At 54.6% G+C, this 22,593-nt stretch overlaps 1 protein-coding gene across 1 annotated transcript; it reads right to left on the reverse strand.

The window, feature by feature from the left end:
• Positions 1 to 1,167: 1,167 nt before the first annotated feature.
• On the reverse strand, positions 1,168 to 22,237 carry ATP13A1 (ATPase 13A1). Its single transcript, XM_077777025.1, has 27 exons — positions 22,177 to 22,237; positions 16,666 to 17,030; positions 14,696 to 14,785; positions 14,378 to 14,568; positions 12,334 to 12,406; positions 11,956 to 12,111; positions 11,732 to 11,801; positions 11,547 to 11,653; positions 10,934 to 11,063; positions 10,755 to 10,810; positions 10,072 to 10,198; positions 9,858 to 9,995; positions 9,658 to 9,778; positions 9,147 to 9,304; positions 8,600 to 8,775; positions 8,418 to 8,528; positions 7,350 to 7,475; positions 6,405 to 6,513; positions 4,833 to 5,032; positions 4,654 to 4,750; positions 3,531 to 3,691; positions 3,347 to 3,461; positions 3,054 to 3,250; positions 2,121 to 2,263; positions 1,817 to 1,928; positions 1,588 to 1,731; positions 1,168 to 1,496 (listed from the first exon to the last, which is right to left on the reverse strand). The coding sequence occupies exons 1-27, from the start codon at positions 22,235 to 22,237 to the stop codon at positions 1,386 to 1,388; spliced, it is 3,645 nt and encodes a 1,214-aa protein (XP_077633151.1). The 3' UTR covers positions 1,168 to 1,385.
• Between the last annotated feature and the right edge of the window lie 356 nt (positions 22,238 to 22,593).

The following is a 22,593-nucleotide window of genomic DNA, read 5'->3' on the forward strand; positions in this document are numbered from 1 at the left end:
GCTGGAGACCCCTGGTTTGGGGCACCCGGAGTGACCTTGAAAGCTGGATCAGGCTCTTGAAGCCAATTACAGTACAGCCAGAAGCACCCCAGCACCTCTCTCACGGGGTCTGTGACCTCCACCCGAAGCACCCCAAGAATCATTCCCAACAAATCCTAAGTAGAGTGGTCGCCACTGGATGGCCTCAAATCATCTCAAGGACTCCGAATGATTACAATGGCCCCTCTGCCTGGTGGGGTCTGGCACCCCTACACTTGCATACGCTTTTGTCTGTGCTCAGGGCCCATGTGATGCTCACAGGCATTCGTAGCTGGTCCACCACCCTTTCCCTGCTTTGGATCCCAGGGTTTTCCCTGGGCTGTGGGCCATCCTGCTGAGGACAGAGAAAAGGTGAAGATGGTAAACGGCCGTGAGCCCCTCACTGATAATCAGCAGGGAGGCAGAGGTTATCAAAGAAGCCTGGGACTGGGTCCCCTGGCTGTAGGTCCTCACGTGCGGCTTATCAAAGTTATAAAAATGCACCCATACCCTGTACTCAGTGGAATTTCTAGCTGGAAAGAAAGACATCACGTTTAGGACTTTTACTTCCTAAGGTTTTTGGCTGTTGAGAAGGTTAAGAAATCTCCACTGGCCAGGACTCTGCTCTCATGCTGCCTACTTCACAATTCCTGAGTTGCAATGAGTGAGTGCCCTTTGAAAGGAAGGACAGGGTCAGTTCAAGGGCTGAGCCAGGTGCAGAGCTGGGCTGTTACATGAGATGGTAATGGCACTTGTGTGGCACAGGACCCCAACGAGTGTGACCCGAGCTAGTATTTGCAATGATTCGGATTGAACTTCCCCCCATCTAAGACATGAGAGAAAGGCACGGTGTTATTTTACATATTATTGAAAATGCCATTGATCCCCAAACTCCGCCGCCGCACCTCCCCCCCCATGCCTAAGGGACTAATACATGAAGCTGAGACCACAGAAATATGGAGGTGTTTGTCAAATTAGGAAATACGCACAACTCTCTGGATTTGGAGCTTGGCCCTTCTAAGTGCTGAATGTATTATAGAGGCTGTCAGTAATAACCTCATGGCTCTTGGGGAGGGTGCCAGGACCCTACTCAATGACCGCCCAGCCCCACAATGCCTTCTGTGGTGCAGACAGAGGTAGAGACAGGGCTTCTTAAAATCATGAATACGGCTTTATTTACCAAAGGTGCCAGCCCAGGGCTGGTTCTGCCATCCAGGCCCTTAGATGGCTGTGGGGGATGGGGGATGTCCCAGCTCAGATCAGTCCTGGTGGCGAGGCCGAGCCAGCCTTGCCACGGGGGCAGTGTTCCCTCTTGGGGCTTCCGCCCGACGGCACCAACACGGGCAGCAGGTGCCGGCACCGCCATCTCAGGAAGGCACTTTCAGCTTCGGGGTCCCCAGGAAGAACTGCAGGACACGGTCGGCCAGGAGCGCTAGGCAGAAGTCTAGGAGCAGGACCTGGGCGATGACCAGCTTGAACTGCAGGGGCAGGGAGCACCGGTGAACTGCAAGCCCACAGTCGGGCCCAAGCCGAGTCCTGGGGCCACGTCCACTCCACAGGGCCACTCACCTCCACGGGGATGTCCACGAGGCCAAACTGACTGTTGAAGTCAGGTGAGGAGCCAAGGAGCAGGCCCACGATGGCCAGGAGGGACACAGCCAGGCTCCATACCAGGGGCCTGTTCTCTGGAAGGCTCTCCATGAACGGTGGGCCCTGTGGGGACAGATGGATGGCCAGTCAAGTGCTGTGGGGGCCTAGAAAGCGGACAAGGTGAACTCAGGCACGGGCTGGGCCTCACTTTGTAGTTGATGGCAAAGGTGGCCATCTGCATGGCCATAGCCATGATGTACACGGTGCTGTTGACCAGGCTCGGCTCAAACTCCTTGTACAGGTCCACGAACTGCTCCTGCCTGCAGAAACACATGGGACAGGGCCGCTCTGGGACTCTCACCATCCCTGCAGAACCAGGGCTGTGCCTGGCTGACTCCACTGCCTGCCTCTGGTCAGGGCAGTGTCTGCGTGTGTGCCCTCCACCGCAGGGACCCTGCCTTCCCTGGGAGCACCCTGCCCCTCCCCCACCCCCAGGCCGGGACAGCACTCACTTCTCAGGGCTCCGGGCCTGGGCTTCGCTGTACAGGTAGACGAGACTCAGGAAGTGCACACAGAACTGGAGCACAACCGTGAGGACAGTGTACAGGTTGAAGATGTTGGGCAGGGGCCGCTCTCGGGAGAGAGTCTTGAGGGGCTGTAGCAGCAGGGTGGGGGGTCAGGGTCCAGGCTCACCCTGGGCCTACTCGCCCACCCTGCCTCCTAGTAGGGCTCGTGCAGAAAGCAGTCCCCAAATCCTGGAGGTTATGAGTCAGTACCGGGCCCCAGAGCCCTGCTTGTCCCCCAGTGCCTCAGCCCAGATGTCATCGCAGCCTCAGTCAATGCCTACACACCACACAGCAGCCACAGGGCACGTAAAGTCCACCCTTGCTGTAGAATAAACCAAAGCCCTCCCTGGGGCCTGCTGAATGTGCACAATTGATGCAACCCACCTCCCACCCTCTCCAGGCTCCAGGGCCTCTTTGCGTCAGCCCGGGCCCATCCACGACCTTTCTGCCCACGTCTTGGCCGGTCCCCTCGTTCCGCAGGCATCACACAGGCTCCCCTGAATGACCACGAGGCTGTACCTCGTGGCCTGTGACTCACTTCGTATTTTTCATGACACCACACACTTTGAGTGATCTTGATCATCATTTTCCCCATCTGTCCTCTCCCTGTCTGTGGGCTCTGTGTGGCCCACCTGAGACCCCAGCTGGCAGACAGTGCTGGGAACCGTATGCCACTCCGGGGAGTTTCGGCATGTACCTGTCCTGTCCCCACATTCTCATCTGGGACGTGGGGATGACAGTTCCCACCCCGAGAGCTGCTGTGAGGACAAACGGATGACACGTGGTGGGGTCTCTAACAGCCCACCCTGCTAGCTCAAAGAGGCAAAGGGACTCCCAGGCTGGGGAGGGAACCCCTGCTTTGCCCAAGTCTCAGCCCACCTTGGAGCGGGAGATGAAGAGGAAGCAGCCGGCCAGCAGCAGCCCTTGCAGCGTGGCCTGGAAGTCACTGAACTTGACACCCTCCAGGTAGAGAACACTCTGGCTATAGGCCAAGATGAGGGCATTGAGGGCCAAGATCTTGAACATCTGCAGCGTGGTCACCAGTGTGCAGCGGCCTTGCTTGATCACATGGCAGACTGTGGGGTGTGGGGGAGGGGAAGAAGGCATGGGCACAGGTGCCAACCCAGATGGGCCTAGGGTGCGCGCACACGAGGGGCTGGGGTGGGACTCACTGCACTGGATAGAAGAGAGCTTGGAGGTGAAGGGTGCAGCGATGCTGGCGTCCCCCAGCTTCACTATGGGTGTGCTCTCATCCTCCAGTTCCCGCAGCACCTGGCTCAGGCGGTCCTGTGTGGTGGGCGGCAGGGGTGAGGCATGGCCAGCAGGCGGTGCCGGGGCCCGCCTCCTGAGACTCACCCGCTGGGAGGCCAACTGCTCCTCGGGAGGTGGGAGCCCCGACCTCTGCTTGGCCCCCCTGGAGGTGGCCCGCACTCCACTGTTGCTCAGGATGGGGCTGTCTCGGGGCCGTCGTCGCCGTTCAACGACTCGCTCAGGGGCATTGGCCAGGAGTGCCACACCTGGGGGGGAGGTGTGCGCCTGTGTCTGCAGCCAGAGGGAGCCTGCCACTCCAGGCCCCATGCGGAGCGCAGGGGGCGGTGTCTGCTCACAGGAGCCCAACCTCCCCGAGTGTCTCAGAGAGCTTCTCTGAGTTTCTGCATTCAGGAAGCAAAACCCAAACACACCAAACACCAGAGGGATCAAAATGAACGGACTCCCAAAGTCTACTGCCAAGGATCGTGATTTCTATGACATAACAGGTGATAAACATCGTAGTCAATTAGTAAAGCAGTTAAGAATTTGGAAAGTGCTACAAGTACGCCAGATCAGTTTTTTAATGTCAGCCCGACAGGGGCGCCTCGATGGCTCAGTCAGTTAAGCATCTGATTTCAGCTCAGGTCATGATCTCACGGTTCGTGGGTTCGAGCCCTGCGTCGAGCTCTGTGCTGACAGTTAGCTCAAGAGCCTGGAGCCTCCTTCAGATTCTGTATCTCCCTCTCTCTCTGACTCTCCCCTGCTCATGCTGTCTCTCTCTCAGAAATAAATAAAACATTAAAAACAATTTTTTTTAAACATCAGCCAGACGACTACATTCTGTTGACGGAAATCCAAAGCTATGAACCCTTGACAAACGCCTCAGCTTCCGTCTGTGCATCCCCACTTGTCCTGTCTCTCTCTGGCCTTTGGCTCTCGGTGCCCACACGGTCCCTACACAGTGCCAGAGGGCCTGAGCAAATCCACATGGGATCTCCCTGGCTCCCTCTGCTCCCAGAGGCCCTGATGCCTTCACCTCACCTTTCCTCAGACAGCCGTGGCCCTTCCAGACCTGCAGGTCCTCAGAGCCCCAATCTCACTGGCCCCTGCCCGACGCCCCACCGCCTCCTCACAGAACTCACTCAGCGACGTGGCTCTGACACTATGCCTAAGCCTGTGCTGGCAGAACAGCAATGGAAGTGACAGTCCATCAGCTTGAGGGACTCACCCACATCAGCATGCTTCAGGGCACCGACGTCATTGGTGCCATCGCCACACATGAGGGTCACGTAGCCCAGCTCCTTCAGGCTGGTGATGACAAACTCCTACGTGGGCAGAGATGGGCGAAGTGAGGGCTCTGTGCTGCCCCCAAGGCCCCGCCTGCCCCTCTGCCTCCTCGGTACACACCTTCTGTTTGGGGGCCACGCGGGCGAACACCTGCACATGGGGGATGAGGCGAAGCAGCTGCTGGGGGTCCTCGGACTGCAAGTGGGCCAGGCCATCACCCGTGAGGCACAGCGCATGCTCCAGGGCCAGCGCCTTCGGGGAGCCCCTGGCCAGGGGCAGCACAACACTGCCGTCGATAGAGCGCCACTCACAGGGTCGACCTGCAGGGCCAGAGCCCAAGGTCAGGGAGGGTTCTGCCGCTCAGGAACTCCCCCTCACATGGACTCCACATACTTGGTCCTAGTCTCCTCTCTCTGAAGCATGTTCCTGCCCTCACCCATCTTTTATTCCTCCCAACTGGGTCCACATCCACAGCCCACGCCACTGGCCTGAGACCACATGCTAGCTTCAAATCCAGACAGCCTCACCTCAGGAGCAAGGCACCCCTGCCCCTGGGGTCTGCCTGAAACCATTCTCTCCTAGGGCCTCGACACCCTGAGTCACTTCCTCGGACCAGACACTGCTTGCCAACCACTTCCTCTCTCTAGATGGCTGGCCCAGATGTGGACACTGAGTGACAAGGACAGCTGAGGGAGGCCTTCTGGCACTGAGTGGCTCATCCTGGGCTGTTGGCTAGGAGGGAAACCAGCCTCCATGTGGCTTTTGTTGTGGCTGTTTTGTTAGAGCACTTTATCTGCCAATCAGCAGTCCCGACAGGCACCTCTGGGCCACCTGCCTACGATCCCTGGGTTCTGGAAGACTTCAGTGCCCAGGGCTGGGACAGAGACGACTGAGATCTGAGACCAACAGCACAGACTGGAGGGGCTGGGAGATTCTAGAATCCAGCGCAGTTCCCAAAGCTGCACCCTCCTCTGATGTGCAGCCTGGTGACGTTCCGACACAGGTCATTCCCCAGACACCATCCCTTGGTGTCTGACAGACCCCATACCCCACCAGCCGGAGATGCTGGGGCTGGATGTGCCCCTCAATGGACTCTACCCTGAGGCCCCACTTGCAGCCAATGTGGTTACTCAGGAATGACCAGAGGCCATGAACTCTGGAGTCAGGACACCTGGGTGCAAATCCTCACAGTATCACTGAGCAACTGAGGCGGGTGAGTTTACTTCTCTATGCTCGTCTATTAAGTGGGGGTCCTAACAGCTAACCTTGCCAGCTTCCTCCTCTGTGGTGTGGAAACAAGGGCACAAGGACCAAGGTGGCAGCGTGCACCATACCCTCCGCCTGGGGTCTGGCCATGCCGGCATCCCTGTACTCAGGAGAGCCCTCACTGGGCACAGGCAGCCTGCCAGCCCCAAGGCAGGTGTGAGGGGAACAAACACGGGCTGGGTGACGACAGCCAACCGCCCTGATTGTAAGCCGTCACTGATCCTGGAACCAGCGGCTGCCCACAGGCTGCTGGACACACAGGTGTGGAGCTCCCTGGCCACAGAGCCCAAGCGCGCCGATGAGGCGTGGCTACGTTCCACAGGCCTGCGTCACAGGATGGATGACATCTGGCGTGCTCTCTCAGGCCTGACATGCAGGTGGGCCACCAGAGAGCTGTTCTTGGACCAGGGCCCTGCGGCACCTCACCTTTCTCTGTGGGAGGCTGCAGGATCAGCGTTTGTGCCTTTTCAATGAAGTGCAGCTCCTGAGCCACATGGCAGGCAGTGAGTGGGTTGTCGCCTGTGATCATGACCACCTGGGAAGAGAACACGGCTCGGTGGGGCAGGGCCCGGCAGTCCAGGACTCCAGCCTGGAGACCTGGCGACTGATTCTCCTCTAGAAAAGGCCACAGCATGAGGTCTGGGCCTCCTAACGCCGAACAGGCTTCCAGGGGCAACAGCCCATCCCCAACTTGGTGGTGTTTTACGCAAACAACACATGCATGCGTGTCCTTCTGAAAACACTCACGGCCTTTTCTGTAATACAAACTAAGAACCAGCTACTGGTGTGGATGCCTGTGGCTTGGTAGCTGTCCCAGGCAGAGGGGAACAGAGGCTCCAGCCTTCACAGTTAGAGCCCAGGGATAGGAAGATGGGCTGTGACCGCTGAAGGCCAGGTGGACGCTGTTCACGTCACCACCTGTGACTGCTCACTCTCCTCCCACATCCTAAACTGCATCCTGAGTCCCAAACTAGAAAACAGAAACCACAGGACAGATGGATGTGACCAATCTGGGAAGTGCCTCCGTATCCGCTGTCCTAGCTCCAGCTCTTCCCGTCTTGGATGGGGTGGTGTGGGGGAACTGCCCTTGCATCCCAGGGATGCAGGGCGCCAAGGAAGCAATTGAGATGGGCGGGTGCAGGCTGGGTCCGAAAGCATCCTCAAGTCTGGAACAGTGTGGGCATCAGAGCCGTCATACAGCTCAGCTGAAATCTAAGACATCCTTGCCACTGAGACCCAGACACCCACTCACACCTGCCCCACTGAGAGGACTGTCCTCTGCCATCACATGCCCCTCTCTGGAAGGAACAAAGACCCTCCCACCTGCCAGGCCACCCTTGGGGCCCAATGGGAGGGGTGCCGCAGCCATACCCGGTGGGACGCATTCTGGATCTCACGGATCACAGCCTTGGAATCGGCCTTGAGCGGGCAGGAGACCACAATGAAGCCGACGAACTTGAGGTTACACTCCAGGGCCTCCCGTTTGATCTCCCGGGCCTGTGTGGGGACATAGGGGTGCCTTACAACCCGCCCTCCCATCACTTCTGAGCTGAGGGTCAGAAGCTGAGAAGTGGGGAGGAACCCACGGGGTCTCAGCAAGTGCTGTGTGGTCCCCCACCGTGGGGCCTTCATCCCTATGTGGGCAACAGCAGGGCATGGAGCCCGTGACTCAGCTTTGCAGACAGCAAAGTCAGACCCTCCTTTCTTAATCGCTGAGCACACGCTCACCCTCTTCCTCCTATCAGAAACCCCAAACCCCTGCCCTCACAGAGCCTGCCTACTACCAGAAGAGGTGTAAAATAAAGTCACAGAAATCCGAGAACTAACTGCCGTGAGAAACGGAAGCAGGGGAATGAGATAGGCTCAGGGACTGGCATTGAGCAGGGAGGCTCTGAACATAGAGCCACCATCTGGTGTGCACCCTGGAAGGATTTCTCAGCTGCCAGGTGTTAAGCGAACTGGATGAGGGCCCAGGTAGAAGCAAATAAAAGAGAGGTACTGACAGTTGAGGGAAGGAACCAATGGCCAGTGTGATGACGTAGGCTGTGAATGAGAGCTCGAAGTGCCCCAAAACCACGTAGTGACAGGGTGGCTGGATAGGGTAGGGGCAGAACTGGGCTGAAGACAGGAATCTGAGGTGCTTCCTGGTGATCCCTGGGGAAGTGTGAGGATCCAAGGGTGTAGGGGCAGGAGGCTGGATGGAGGCAGGGCCTGGTTGTGCTCTGTAGGAAATGGCCGGAGTCAAGATGGTATGGGGTCCCATAAGGGACGGGGCACACAGTGGAGGAGAAAGGGAGCAAGGACTGAGTGCCACCCAGGGCCTCTAAAGGTGAAGACCTGGGAAGAGGAAGAAGGAACCGGGCCTGCTCACGGTGGTGCTGTGGGGAACAGAAGGCAGGGAGGACAAGGGGTCAGCAGGTGGGGAGCCTGGGCCCTTACCTGCTGGTGGGTGAGGTGCCCCAGCTCCTTGTACCCCAGCGCCAAGACTCGGGCTCCTTCCCGGGAAATCTCCGTGTGGATGTGGTGGTAGTCAGGTGGGCACTGGGCGAACTGCAGGGAACGCGGGGGGATGTCACCGACCGCCCCGCGCCCCCCTTCCCCCTGGGCCGGGGCTGGCTCACCATGGAGTGCAGGGTTTCGGGGGCCCCCTTCACAGCCGCAATGTAGCAGAGATCAGTGGAGCCTAGCTTCTCATAGGAGGCGAGCACGGACATTCGCTTTAGGGCACTGGCAAAATGAAAGCGCTGGTGAATTTTCAGCCCCTGAGTTTTAATACTTCGGGGGAATACTTTCTCATCTGGAAACAAATAAGTACGAATCCTGAGGGCCTTCGCTCCAAAGAGGCAGCCAAGCCCCCCACCTCCCCCTTCCACCCCTCTTTCCCCACCCCAGACCCAGGGCCTGCAGTGGGGGGGGGGTCTCCTCACTCCAGGTAGGGTCAATGCCAAGAGAACTGTGCTCAGAGGACCCTGCCTGTGGCTTCTGATAGGGTGGGGCAGTCTCCATGGGCGTGAACTGTCTCATGTCAGAGGGGAGCCTGTGCCCACCCACCTCCGGGACCATCACAGTTACATGCCTGCCTGCCTGGACACACAGGCATCTCCGAGGGGTACAGCCCGCCCGCCACCCAGGGGTATGAGAACTGGGCCCGAAGCTCCAGCCCCTCACCTTTGGTCAGTGTCCAGTCCACAGCTGTCAGCATGGCCTTCTCGAGTGGATCGCCCACAAGGGTGCCATCATCCAGCTGCATGAGGGAGTGGCACGAGGCCAGGGCACGGTGTGTCTCTACGGGGATGTTGGACACAGGAGTGACCTCCTTGCCATCTCTGCAGAGAGGAAACAGCTTGTTATGGAGTGGAGGGACTCCTGGGACTGGCTAGCCAGGATGAGGGACGGGCCTCTGCTGTGCCTATCACTATGGGGGCTGAGGTGCGTGGTCTTGGTCTGCATGCGAATTGTGCCCGTGTCAGAGACACCTCTAGGGGTCATGTGGCTTCTTGGGGTGGGAGCTGAGCCTCCACACTGCTGTCACATTGAGGAGTGCACAGAGAGTACCCCCCTCTGCTGCCTAATTGGACTTCTGTGGTCCACTGTGGGGGGTTCCGGGTGGATGCCATCTGTCCCCTGAGCTCCCAGAAAGCCACCTGCTGGGCAAGAGCCCCAGGACCCCCATGCTCACCTGAGCCCGGCCACCCCACGAACGACCAGGCTGTCGCTAGTCAAGGTCCCGGTCTTGTCGAAGCAGCACACCTCTACCTTGCCAGCGAATGGGATCCGGAAGGGCTCCGTGCAGTACATGTCTGGGAGGTGGGGAGCCAGGGTCAGGTGCTCTGCCGGGCCCCAGCCCGCTAGGCACCCAGCCCTGTCCCCGGCACTCACAGAGCTTGGCCAGGGCGATGAGGGAGGTGTTGACAGCCAGAGATAACTCGATGGGCAGCTCAGGGGGCACGACCGAGGTGAGGATCAGCGTACATTCCAGAAATAGCTTGTAGCGGTTCCGGCTGGGGTCCTTGGTGCCTGTAGAGACAGGGCCTTCCAGTCTGGGAGCCATGGGGACAAGGCCCGGCAGACAGGTGAGGGGCCACGTGCATACCTTCAATCCACACGTAGGCGGCTGCTGCGATGGCAAAGACCAGGAGGAAGAGGATGAAGATAAAGGTCTCCAGGTTGTTCGCGGTCACCCTTTTGACTCCAAAGAGGATGGTGCGAAGCAGCTTGCCCTAGAGGGACAGAGGGTGAGTGGCCTTTCCTGATGGCGGGGGGGGGCGCCTCCAGCATCTGAGAGCACCAGGGTCAGATTCTCCCTCTGCTGACGGTGAGAGGGCCTGCCCTGGGCCCACCAGTGAGTCCTACAGCCGTGACACAGGGGATCACACAGGTATGTGGGAGACTACAACTCAGCTAAGGGCTACAGGGACCAGTGGCCAAAACCTGGGGGTCAGGGAAAGAGGGACTGAATTTTCCAGCAGGAGGTCTGGCCATCACCTCTACCAGGCAGCCCTCATACCATCTTTGTGAAGAGTTCACGAGCATGCCTCCACAGCCCATCCCAACGTGTGCGGCAACAGCCCATTCCCGGTCTGTGCTCCCCACCAGAAGCTCAGCTGAGGACAGCGGGCCTGGTCTAGGGCTCGCCTCTGCACCCTGCCCCTAGCCGGTACCCCGTCAGAGTAAGCCTGTGGTGGGGATGTTCTGGGGTCTGTAAGCACCACTGTCTCAACTGTCTGTCTCCTGCCCCGGGGCCCACCCTCCCCAGAGCCAGACAAGGGGCCACACCTGGGATGTGTTGAATCCGGTCCTGAGGACGTAGGCCACGCACCCATTGTCAACTGCTGCCGAGACAAACAGAACCAGCATCACTGTGTCTGTTCGGCCTGACTGCCGCATGGCCAAGCAGACATGGAACGGTGGGGATGGTGGGGCCAGGACACCCTGGGCCTCCCCAAGGCACCTACGCTTCAGGCCCGTGGTGGCCTTCTGTGGAGGAATGTGCTGCACCACCTTGGTGCCCCCAAAGATGACATGGAGGCGGGAGTCGGCCTGGAGGTCCAGAACCCGGTCAGGGCTGAGATCTTCAATGGGCTCCTGAAGAGAAAAGAGAGAATGGTGAGGGCGCTCTCACCTCGGCCTTCTCCATCCCTGGTCTCTCAGGGTGGGCCCGTGGGGCTGGGATGAGCCACTCCGACCCTCACAGGGCTCCCAGCCTGACCTGGTCTTCTCCCCGCCAGCACGTGCAGTGTCCACTCCTCGGGATTCCACAACTGGCCTCACTTCGGGTTCAGGCTCTCCTGGTTTCCCTCCACTCACCCTAATCTGACATCCCTGGTCCTTGGCCTGGATGACCCCCGATGACCTTGGCCTCTCTCTTCACCACCCAGCTCCCCTCCGTCCAGGGTGCAGACCCTAATGAGACCTGGCAGCTCCATTTAGGCACCGCAGCTCCTCTGGCCTCCTCTAGCCGTGTCTAGACAGCACCCCGGCGTAGCCCCTGGCCCTCTTGCTGCTCCGCGAGTGGGGCAGTGAGACATGTGAGAACACCGAACACGACCCCCACTCCCCACCCAGCACCTTCATCTGTGGCACCGACTCCCCTGTGAGCATGGCCTCATCCACAATGCAGCGGCCACGCAGCAGCAGCACGTCACAGGGCACTAAGTTCTCCTGCGGGGAGCGGCCTGCAGGAAGGGGTGGCAAGGTTGGACGGAAGCTGAGTGCCAGGGCTCCCGCCAGGACAGACCAGGACCGGGCCTCACCGATTGACACGATGTCTCCGGGAACAATCTCGTCACTGGCAATGGGCCTCCACTTCCGGCTGCGGTAGACCTGGGTAGAGGTGAGGTGCACTCAGCTCCAGCTCTTGAGAGCAGGCACGATGCAGGGGCACCCCTAGCGCTGCCCTCACCCTGCCCTCGCTCCACGCCCACCCCAAGACCAGCAGGCGTCCCCCGCCACCCCCCCATTCCCCTGCTGGCCACACCTGGATCATGTGAGGCTTGTTGCCCATCTTCCGGATTTCTGACATGTTCCTCATCTGCTGCTGCACCAAGGAGGCCTCGAAGGCCACAAGCATGGAAAGTGTGAAGACGCTGTAGTACCAGTACTCATCCAGACACCAGAGCCCCACGCAAAACACCTGCAGGGCACAGCCTGTGTGTCCACACCCCCGCCCGGCCATCCGCAGGAGCACACGAAGACAGACACCTGCGGAGGCTGGGAAGGCACACCAAGGGCTGTCCTGGCCACAGGCTCAGACCCGTGAGGGCAGAGGGAGATTTTCAAGTGTGGAGACACAGACTGCTCTGGCTGTGGAAGGCCCAAGGAGCAGGGTGGGGAGAGAGCCCAAGCTGCAGCTTACCTGGAACACAAAGAAGGGTGCTGTGGCTCTCTCCTTGAACAGCTCCGAGAAATCAGGCACCACCATCTCGGCCCTGCAAGAGACCAGGCCCCACATCATGTTCACAGCGTGGGGCCTCAGGAGCCCCCTGGGAAACAAGGAGCCAGGAGGGACAGTCCACGAAGCTGTGACAAGCATGCTAACTGCTGCCAGCCCTCTGTTCCGCAGAACCCAGGTGAAGCTTCTGAATCAGCACCAGGCTGTTCAGGCAGCCACTCACTCAAGCAGGGCTAGCGCAAGACAGAACCGGTCATCTGGCGGGGTGACCAGCAGGCGGAGAAGAAGCACCTGACGATGGGATGGGGGGCCCTGAGGCTGCGCAGAAGAGGCCTGGCTGTGGGGTACTGTGGGGTCCCCCAGGGCCTGAGCCCCACCCAGATCTTGAAAGGGGAGGTCTGGAGCTCAAATTTTCCCCAAACTCCCTCAATAAAAGCCCAAGAATTCAAGGAGTGGGGCTTAAGGGTATGTTCCACGGCACGGCGTGTGGTAGCCCAGCCTGGCCAGGGGACGAGCCAGGTCAGACTGGGTCATCCTCACCCTGCCCTTGGAGATGTGTCCTAGATGTGAGAAAGAGAATCCACTGTGATAGAAACAAACGACAACAACCAGGGCACATCCCGTATTCTGTCAGGTGACTCTGCATGAGGCAGGAAGGTGTGAAAGGAGACATCCCATGGCCACCATCAAGGCTCGCCTCAAGCAGGGAAATAGGTAAAACTTTTCTTATCAATCTTCCCATTCTATTGCAGTTTGAAATACCACATCTGTGTTTTTCTTAATGTTTAGTTATTCTGAAAGTGAGATAGTGCACATGCCCATGCATGTAAGCACGGGGAAGGGGCAGAGAGAGAGACCCAGGTGCCAACCGCCCCGCCCCCAACCTGTTGCCACCATCTGTAATTTTTAAAAAGCAATGAAGTCAGGGAAGAATTCCCTAAAGGTTCTGAGGATTTTTCAGGTGGAGGATGATCATCATGGGGGCAGGGACAGGGGCTCTGAAGCCCAGCTCTGCCCCCTCCCAGTCACATGCTGGCACCGGTGATTTTGGTGACTAAAGAGAGGAAGTATGTACAAGGCGTCTGGCATCTTGCCTGGTACAAAAGAGAGCCATGCTGGGCACCTGGGTGGCTCAGTTGGTTAAGTGTCCGACTTCATGGACACTTAAGTGGCTCAGGTCATGATCTCACCGCTCATGGGTTCGAGCCCTGTGTTGGGCTCTGTGCTGACAGCTGAGCCTGAAGCCTGCTTCAGATTCTGTGTCTCCCTGTCTCTGCCCCTCCCCCGCTCGTGCTCTGTCTCTCTGTGTCTCTCAAAAGTAAATAAATGTTGGGGGGAAAAAAAAAAAAAAAGAGAGCCATGCTGATCACTAACAATTCCTTTTACCACTCTTCCTAAAGTGCTGAGAAAAGTCCGAGGACAATGGCGACAACTTGTACTTAAGAGAAAACAAAGAGAAACAGGGGCGCCTGGGTGGCTCAGTCAGTTAAGCATCCGACCTTGGCTCAGGTCGTGAACTTGAGGTTTGTTAGTTTGAGCCCTGCATCAATTCTCTCTCCCCCTCTCTGCCCTTCCCCTACTTATGAGTGCACACACGTGTTCTCTCTCTCTCTCAAAATAAATTAAAAAACTTTAAAACAACAAAAAACTAAAAAAATAAATAAACCAGAGAAATACTATAATAATTACAGAACGAGGACCGACAGCCAACTCCAGGGTTTCGGGCCAGGCTCCCTGTCAGAGCTGCACGTGCTCCCACTGGAGGGCCACCCAGGGTCCCCGTCAGCCGGCCAGTTCAGGGGAGACAAGACTACAGCACATTTCTCAAAAGGTGCCCGCCATCTTCACCTGGGATGTACTGTTGAAAGGGTGATCTCCTCCAGCCCACGTCCCAGGCACCCTGACTCGGGAGTGTGGCGGGACGGAAATGGGAAAGGGGCCACAGGCAAGGCCGAGCGGCTGTGCTGTGACGGTGGGCGGAGCACCACGTGGGCAGCCTGGCACTCACTTGTTGCTCCCAAACTTCTTCTCAGCTGCGCGGATCTCAGAGTCCTCCTGAAGGCCTCTGTTGCTCTGGTAATACGAGAAGGCATTTCCCACGGGAAAGGCCACAGGGAGGAAGCGCTTCTTCTCCAGGTCGTCGTAGGAATACTTGATCTTCTGGAATTCGAAGGACAACACCTCTCGCCCGTCTTCGCCCTGTGGGAGCAGGTGTGCGCGCATGCGCGTGTGTGTGGCAGAAGCCCCTAACCCAGGCGTGCCTGTCAGCGCCTGCGAGGCCCCCCACCCCCACCCGGGGCTGGGGGGCCCAGCAGCAGGTGCCTACCTCATCCCGGTGGAGGGCCACGAGCTCAGTGGAGCCATTGTTGGGGGTCGGCACCACCTTCACAAAGGTCGCTTTGCTGGCGTCGTACTCCTGTGAGGGGCAAAGTGCTGCAGCTAAGCCCTTCCCAACCCCCAGCGGCGCAGCCCCCACCGGGCGCAGATCACGCCACTGGGCTCCGGGGGCTGGCCTGTCCGCTCCCCAATCTGTCACTGAGACACAGGCGCTGCCTCACCATGCTGCTAGTCTCCTGCCATAAATTCAGAGTGACGGACAGCACCGGATGCTTAACTCCAACAGGAAGGCCACCTGCTCGAGATGCAGCCTCAATGCACATGGGCCCAGCCCGGTCACAGCCCACTGGCCTGCTACTGCTGTGCCTCCCCTCCCTTAACTGTTCATTCCCTGTCCTGTAGTGACAAGGGCCGACAAGGCTCACTGCTGCTGTGCCAGCCCAGTCAGCCCCTGCGACGCGTATGCTTGTGCCAGGACGTGCCAAAGAGTGACCCTCAGAAGAATGGCCCTGCCCCTTGGGGCATTTGTGGACATTGAAGCAGGTGGAAAAGAACGACAAAGACATAACGATGAACTCTGGGAACGCCACAGGGAAAAAAAAGTGCAAGGCACTACGCAGGGCCAGCCCACACCAGGGACACCGCGGTCATTTCAGGTTCTCACTGTGGCGCGAGGAGGTAGGTGTTACAGCTCTCACTTTACACAAGGGTGAACTGAAACCCAGAAGCTCCCCATCTGAGATCTCTGATCCTAGATCTGCCTGTCCTAACCCCACAGTCACTTAGCTCCTCCTTGTTCTCCATCCCTGGAGAGGAAGTAAATAGTCCCGTTTTTTAGCTGCAGGCCAAAAGTCAGCTAAACGTCTGGGGGAGCAGGTGGTGTCACACTGCCTCCAATTTCCCTCTGTTTTTTTTTTTTTTGGTCACTGGAATCTTTCATTGTACTGACCTGAAGCCACCAAGCCCATAAGTTTGAGCCCCTCCCCTGGCATAAGGCTTGTGGGGAATACGGAGGCTTCATTCTTTCAGAAGAGAAAGAGGACCCAGTCTGTGTTTGCAGTCAAAGTAGACTTCTCTTTCTGCAGCCCTTAATGCTGTTCCCTTTCCCTCTCTTTTCATCAGACACACGCCTGGGATCAAAGGGGAGAATGGCTGGACCTTAGTGCCTATGGCTCCAAACATGGCAGCGTCATCCGAGGCAGGCCCAGAGGGCGGTGGTGCAGTCACTGATAGGAGCTGCTGACCCAGGGGAGCTCTCCCTATCCAGATCCCAGCGGTTAAAGGTCAGAAGTGCTACCATGCTTCTAAAAGAAGTGTGTTCTAAAAGAAAGTCCTCACTGTTACCACACCTCATCTTGCAGGCAAAGCTAAAGAGACTAAAAGCACTTAAAGTCACTTGCTCACAAATTGCTCCTGCTCCTCTTAAATGCTTGCTACGATCAATGTGCATTTCAACCTAATTTTGGTCGTAGTATGTGAGGGCCTCTAAACACTGGACAACAGAGTTCTCAAACCACGCTTCACATACGGGGAAACTCACCCCCGCAGGTCTAGCATCACACTCTGAATACCAAGGTAGGAGACAGACAGGGAAAGAAAGTAGTACCGTTTCCAGAAGCAACCCAGTACTTAACAGTACGGTAGCTAGCATTAACAAGCCATATCAAAGAGCGACATATGCCGGGTCCTACGCTGAGCTTTTTCTAGAGATTACCTTACAAAACCTAAATGACCACAGCAAGGAGGGATTCCAGAAAAAGGGAAATAACCTCTATAAGGGTCGCAGAGCAAGTCAGTAGTGGGGGCAGGATTTGGCCACCCCCAAGAGGGCACCGTTGGGAACTCTGGACCAGCAAATGGGACGCCCGGGATGCAGTGGGAACCGACACAAACGTCGTGACTGAGACCCGCCGCAAGGTTCGACCGAGCCGAGGGTCGGGCTCGTGCCCGAGTACTTACCGGGGTGCAGGTGAGCGCGCAGTGCGCGTGCACGGACCAATGCCCCGAGAGGACGGTGAGCGCGTGCGCGAGGCAGATGCTGGCGAGCACGAGCAGCGCGGCTTCGGGGATCTGCACCCAGCTGCTACCCCAACCCCAGCAGCCGGCGGACGCGGCGCCCAGCCAGGCCGGGTAGAGCAGCCCAGGGAAAGGCAGCACCNATCTTTCCCAGCGCCGCGCTCGCTTCCGGGCAGAGGCACCGCCTCGCTTCCGACGGTTTACTTCCGGTGAACCCTGGGCTCTGCCATGGCAGCTGGGGCTAGGAGAGCCGGACAATTGTAGAAGCTGCGACCGGAAGTGGTTACTCAGGGCGCCGCCATGACAGGCTGGGGCCGGAAGGAGAGTTAGGGCGTAGCCATGACAGAAAAAGTCTTGAAAAGGCTAAGGCTGCACCCGCCGCCCTGCCACGCCGGACTGAGACCGGAAAAGACGAGGCTAGGCGGGCTGGACCCCACCATGACACCTAAACCGGAACAGGGGAGCCCCTGTTCTAGATTACCGAGCAGTGGCCTGTTTGGGTATCAGGGGCGGAGCCTGGATGCTGCGGAGGCGGGGTCAAATACTGAAACGCCGGCATTCTGGGGGCGAGGCCCGGATACGCTGAAGGGGCGGGGCTTGTCTTGGGGGCGGGGGTTGTTAGGCGCCGGGTTCCTTGGTTGGTCTCGGCGTCGGAGAGGTACCTCTCTTTGGGTTCTGAAAGAGGGCCGGTGCTGACAGGCATACAGAACACAGCCACAACGCACCTGAGCGATCATTACTAGAAGTAATGATTACACACATACACACGACGTTACTACTTTAACATAAAAATACGAAAAATTGTTAATTTGAAGTTACGCATATTGTGAAATGTTTATTCCTGCTACATAAGTGCTCTTGTTTGAGCAAAACCACAATAGGGCTAATTAACAGCGGCAATTAGTAGTATTTGGTAGTACCAATAGAAAACATGGTTTCTCAAACAATATGAGAAAAATGCGTAACAATGCTTTTATGTTTCTTTTTGTCCTCTGATACAGCAATTTATTTGGCTTACTTTTTAAAGTATAGGATATTTATATTTTGTAGGTTATATTGTTATATATTCTTAAGATAATTGTAAGACTTTGTAAAAGGAGAACTGCCCTAGAACTTAGTTAATATTTAATTTTTTTAATTTTTCTAGATTTTTGAGAGAGTGAGCAGGAGAGGGGCAGAGAGAGAGGGAGAGAGAAAATCCCAAGCCGACTGCGCGATTAGCTTAGACCCAGATGCAGGGCGCCAACTCACAAATTGTGAGATCATGACCTGAGCCGAAATTGGATGCTTAATTGACTGAGCCACCCAGGCGCCCCTTTAGTTAACATTCTATATTTAATGTAAGTAATGATGTTTCTTTCTGTCCCATTACACAGTAGGATATTTTTACTCTTTCAGTTTTCTTTTCCAATAATACCTGAGTGGACTAATCTTTGGACAGCTTTTTGTTTTATATAATGATAAAACTAACGCAGTCCAAGATGATATCACTGATTTGCTTCCCTGCTTCTATCAAGCCCACGATTACTCTTAGTGTCATTCCAATGTGATAACATGAAACTAAATATTAACTAAAGCCTTTCAGAATGGATTTTGTCAGGTTTTTGACTTGTATGGGTTAGTTTCTAGATCTTGAAAACAGGGTTTGTTAACTTGTTTTGAAGTCCAGCTATTCGTCGATCAGGTTTTTGCATCTATATATTCATAACGTTGCTATCTATATCCAAAATGTTCACTATTTTTTAACACTCTTGAGCACATTGGGTGTCATCATAAGTTAAACACTCCTTTCTCAGGGACAATTGTTTTTAAGCACATAGGTAATTTGAAAGTGTGAAATTATTTTTGAGAGAGAGGCAGAGAGAGAGGGAAATGGAGGATCCAAAGAGGGCTCTGTGGTGACAGCAGAGTCCAATGCAGGGCTTGAACTCACAAACTGTGAAATTATGACCAGAGCCAACTGAGCCCAGGTGCCCCTTGTTCTTGATTTTAGAAAGCTTTTAACCCTTCACTAATGAGTATGATGTTGGCTGTATGTTTCTCATATACAGCCTTTATTATGTTGAGGTATATTCCTTCTATACCCAATTTGAATGTTTTCTATCATGAAAAAATGTTGAATTTTGTCAAATGCTTTCTCTGGATCTGTTGAGATAATCACACAATTTTTGTCTTTCATCTTATTGATGTGGTATATCATATTTATTGATCTGTGTGTGTTGAATCATCTTTGCATCCCAGGGAAAAATCCCATTTGGTTTTGGCATATGGTCCTTTTAATGTGCTGTTGAACTTGGTTTGCTAATATATTGAGAAATGTTGCATCTATATTCATCAGAGATATTGGCCTGTCTGCACGTATATACTTGACAGGTGGCAAAACAATACTCCAGGCATTTCTTAGGTTGCACTTTTATTTTTTAATACACGGTACCATGTCATATTTGATAGATTCCATGCTTCTGTGTTCTGGTACTTAGCACAATGTCTGGCCCATTGGGAGGATCAGTTATTTACTTAAGAAAACCAATAAAGGTTAACAATATTGATTCATTCTACCTAACTGAAGTTCCTTGAGTCATATATTTTTAAATAGATAAAGGTTTTCACTGAACATATTAATAACGTGTTTATGTCAATATTTTCAATGATTCCTCTGCTGTCTTTCAACAAATATTTTATATTTTTAAAAAGTTTATTTTGAGAGAGAGCCGGAGCAGGGGGGGTACAGAGAGGGAGAGGGAGAGAGAGAATCCCAAGCAAGCTCCGAGCAGTCAGCTCAGAACCTGAAGCAGGGCTTGATCCCATGAACTGAGAGATCATGACCTGAGCCAAGGTCAGATGCTTAACCAACTGAGCCATCCAGGTGCCCCTCAACTTCTACATTTAAGGACACTGCAATGGACATACCAAGTTCTCTGGCTTATGGAAGGGAGAATCTACTCCAAAGAGTATGGGCAAAATTTGTAAATAAGAAATAAAAATATGATGAAAGCTGTCTTTCCCTCAGCTTTATAGAAGTTGATAACAGGGGGCCTGGGTGGCTCAGTCAGTTAAGCAGGCCAACTCTTGATCTCAGCTCAGGTCATGATCTCAGGGTTCATGAGATCAAGCCTCCTGCGTCAGTTCTACACTTAACAGTACTGAGACTATTTGGGATTCTCTCTCTGCCCCTCTTCTGCTTGTATGCATACTCTTTCTCTCTTAAAAAAGAAGTCAGTAATGTACCTTGTTGTGTCTTATGCAACAGAATATTTCCCTACTGTGTTAAAGGAAAACCAGAGCTGGACAGTAGTAGTTAAAGCAGTAAAAGCAAGTTTTATTCAGGAATTACTGCAATTATTTAGGAATTACTGCAATAGGGGAAAAAGAGACCTCAGTAGAGAACTGGAACCCATCCCCAGTACAGCACAAAGTGGAGTTTTACAACCAAGGAGCAGGATTGGGGTCAGAAGCATCTACTGATGGAAAATTACTAAGAAAAACCTCAGGAATGGAAGGATTCTAGTTAAGCAGATTTAACAGGATTCTTGCTGCAGGCAAGCCCGGGTGGTCAGATGTGGCACAGAGGAAAACCCACAGTCTTTTCACCTGTGAGCCTCCCTTACTATTCACACAAAACACTTTTCTTCCACCAAATGTGTGGTTTTTTCCCCTTAGACCAAGCACTCCTCCATGACAATGGAGTGTCCTACAATACAACTCAATTCTGACACTATCCAGAGCATCAGATTCCATAGCTTAAGGGTTTCGTCCCACAAAGCAGCCTCCCCACTTCAGATGCTGATCCAAGTCCAGAATATCACCTGTGCTTCTGACTGATTGGCTATAGATTGGAAGTTCCAACAACTCTCTCCTTAGGTTCAGTTCATTTGCTAGAGTGGCTCACAGAGCACAGGGAAACACTTCCATTTACCATTTATTAAAGGATGTGATAAAGAATACATGATCACTTAGATGAAGAGATGCATGGAGGGGCAACTGGATGGCTCAGTTGGTTAAGTGTCTGACCTTGGCTCATGTTATGACCTCATGGTTTGTAAGTTAGAGCCCCATGTCAGGCTCTGTGCTGACAGCTCGGAGCTAGGAGGCTGCTTCAGACTCTGTGTCTCCCTTTCTCACTCTGTCCCTCCCCCACTCACACTCTGCTCTCTCTCCTTCAAAAATAAATATTAAAAAGAGAGAGAGAGATACATGGAGTGAGGTCTGGGAGGGTCCTGAGCACCAGAACTTCTGTCCCCATGGGGTTGGGGTACATCACCCTCCCAGTGTGGATGTGTCCACCAATATGGAAACTCTCTGCCATACTACTGGGATTTTTATGGAGGCTTCCTCATGTAGGCATGACTGATCATTAACTCCATTTCCAGCCCCTTTCCCCTCTCTGGAGGATTGGGGAGGGGTTATGGTGCTGAAAATTCCAAGCTTCTAATCATGGCTGCATCTTTCTGATAACAGTCCCCATCTAGGAGTCATCCAGGAGCCCACCTAGAGTTGCCTCATTAGAACAAGACATTCCTATAACCCAGAATATTCCAAGGAATTTAGGAGCCCTGAATCAGGAACTGGGGTTAAAGACTGAATATTAAAAAAAGAGATGCTCCTAGTGTCTAAGCACTTAGGAAATTAACAAGGCTTTCAGGAGCTTGTGCCAGGAGAACTGGGGACAGAGACCAATATAGATTTTCTTTTGTTTCACAGATACCAAAGGTGGGGGATGACATTGAGGGTGGAGAGTTCTCTCTAAACTGACTTGGCAAGGTTCTTGCTACAACTGGGTGATGCAGGCCAGACAAGGACAGGCTGCAAGGTCCAGGCCTAGAGGAGAATGACTCAAGTTTAGACAAGGAGAGTCTCTGTCACTGACTATTGTGAAGCCAGTTAAATTGCAGTATCATTTTGAGACTGATCATGCAGAGTCTAAAGAAAAAGGAATTATTTTAAGTATAGACATCGTGGCTTTCTTTAAACATCAAAAATTATTACAGATTTCCAAACTAGACATGAAAAGGCCACTGAAGCATCCTTTAGGTTTTAATTTCTAGTAAGATAAATATCAATTACTGTAAGACACGTAAACAAAAAGGCCTCTGGGGGTGTCTCCCTATCCCCCTCCACACACACTTTTAAGAGTAAAGGGTTCCTGAGACCCAAGTGAGAAAAATACTGTATCATCCCCAGGCTTGACAGGCCCATTTCTTGCACCGACTTTAAGAAGAGCCATCGAGAGAAAATCCCAAGCACCTCTCTGTATCAGCCCTTGGCCAGGCCTACATGTTTTGGCTACTTTAGGCCAGGAAGCTGGTGTTTGGGGCCCTGAGGGACTTTTGACCCCAGTTTTGCTTTTTCCCTTGCCTGTTCTTTTTCTTTTTTTCTTCCCTTTCCCATCTTTATTTAGTTTGTTAGTCCTATGACAGGGGACGCTTTTAGTTAGTATTGCTGACAGTAACTCACTGAGCCGCAGGGCCTTGCAGCCATCCCTGTGACGGGGGGACCCACACTCAACAACTACCATCTCTTCCAGACCATTGGCCGGGACAGCTTTGCCCAGGTGGGGTTGGTCTGGCACAGCCCAAGTGGGACAGAGGCGTCCATGAAGGTCATTAACAGGAGTCAACAGGGCTCCTCCAGCCTCCAGAGACTATTCCTTGAAGTCCAGAGCATGAAGGCCTTGAATTACAACCCCCGAGTGGTGAGACTACCTGAGGTCACCGGCACCACGGAAGGACTCAACTTGGTCATGAGTGCACTAGCGAAGGACAGGTGTTTGTTTACCTACTGCATCGTGCTTGCATGAGAAAAGGGGAGCCCCGAGGCAGATTCTGCCAGATGGCGTCCACCGTGTAGTACCACCACCAGGAAGGTATTATC

This window comes from Crocuta crocuta, unplaced genomic scaffold, assembly GCF_008692635.1.
Source record: "Crocuta crocuta isolate KB4526 unplaced genomic scaffold, BGI_CrCroc_1.0 scaffold77, whole genome shotgun sequence".
NCBI lineage: Eukaryota > Metazoa > Chordata > Mammalia > Carnivora > Hyaenidae > Crocuta > Crocuta crocuta.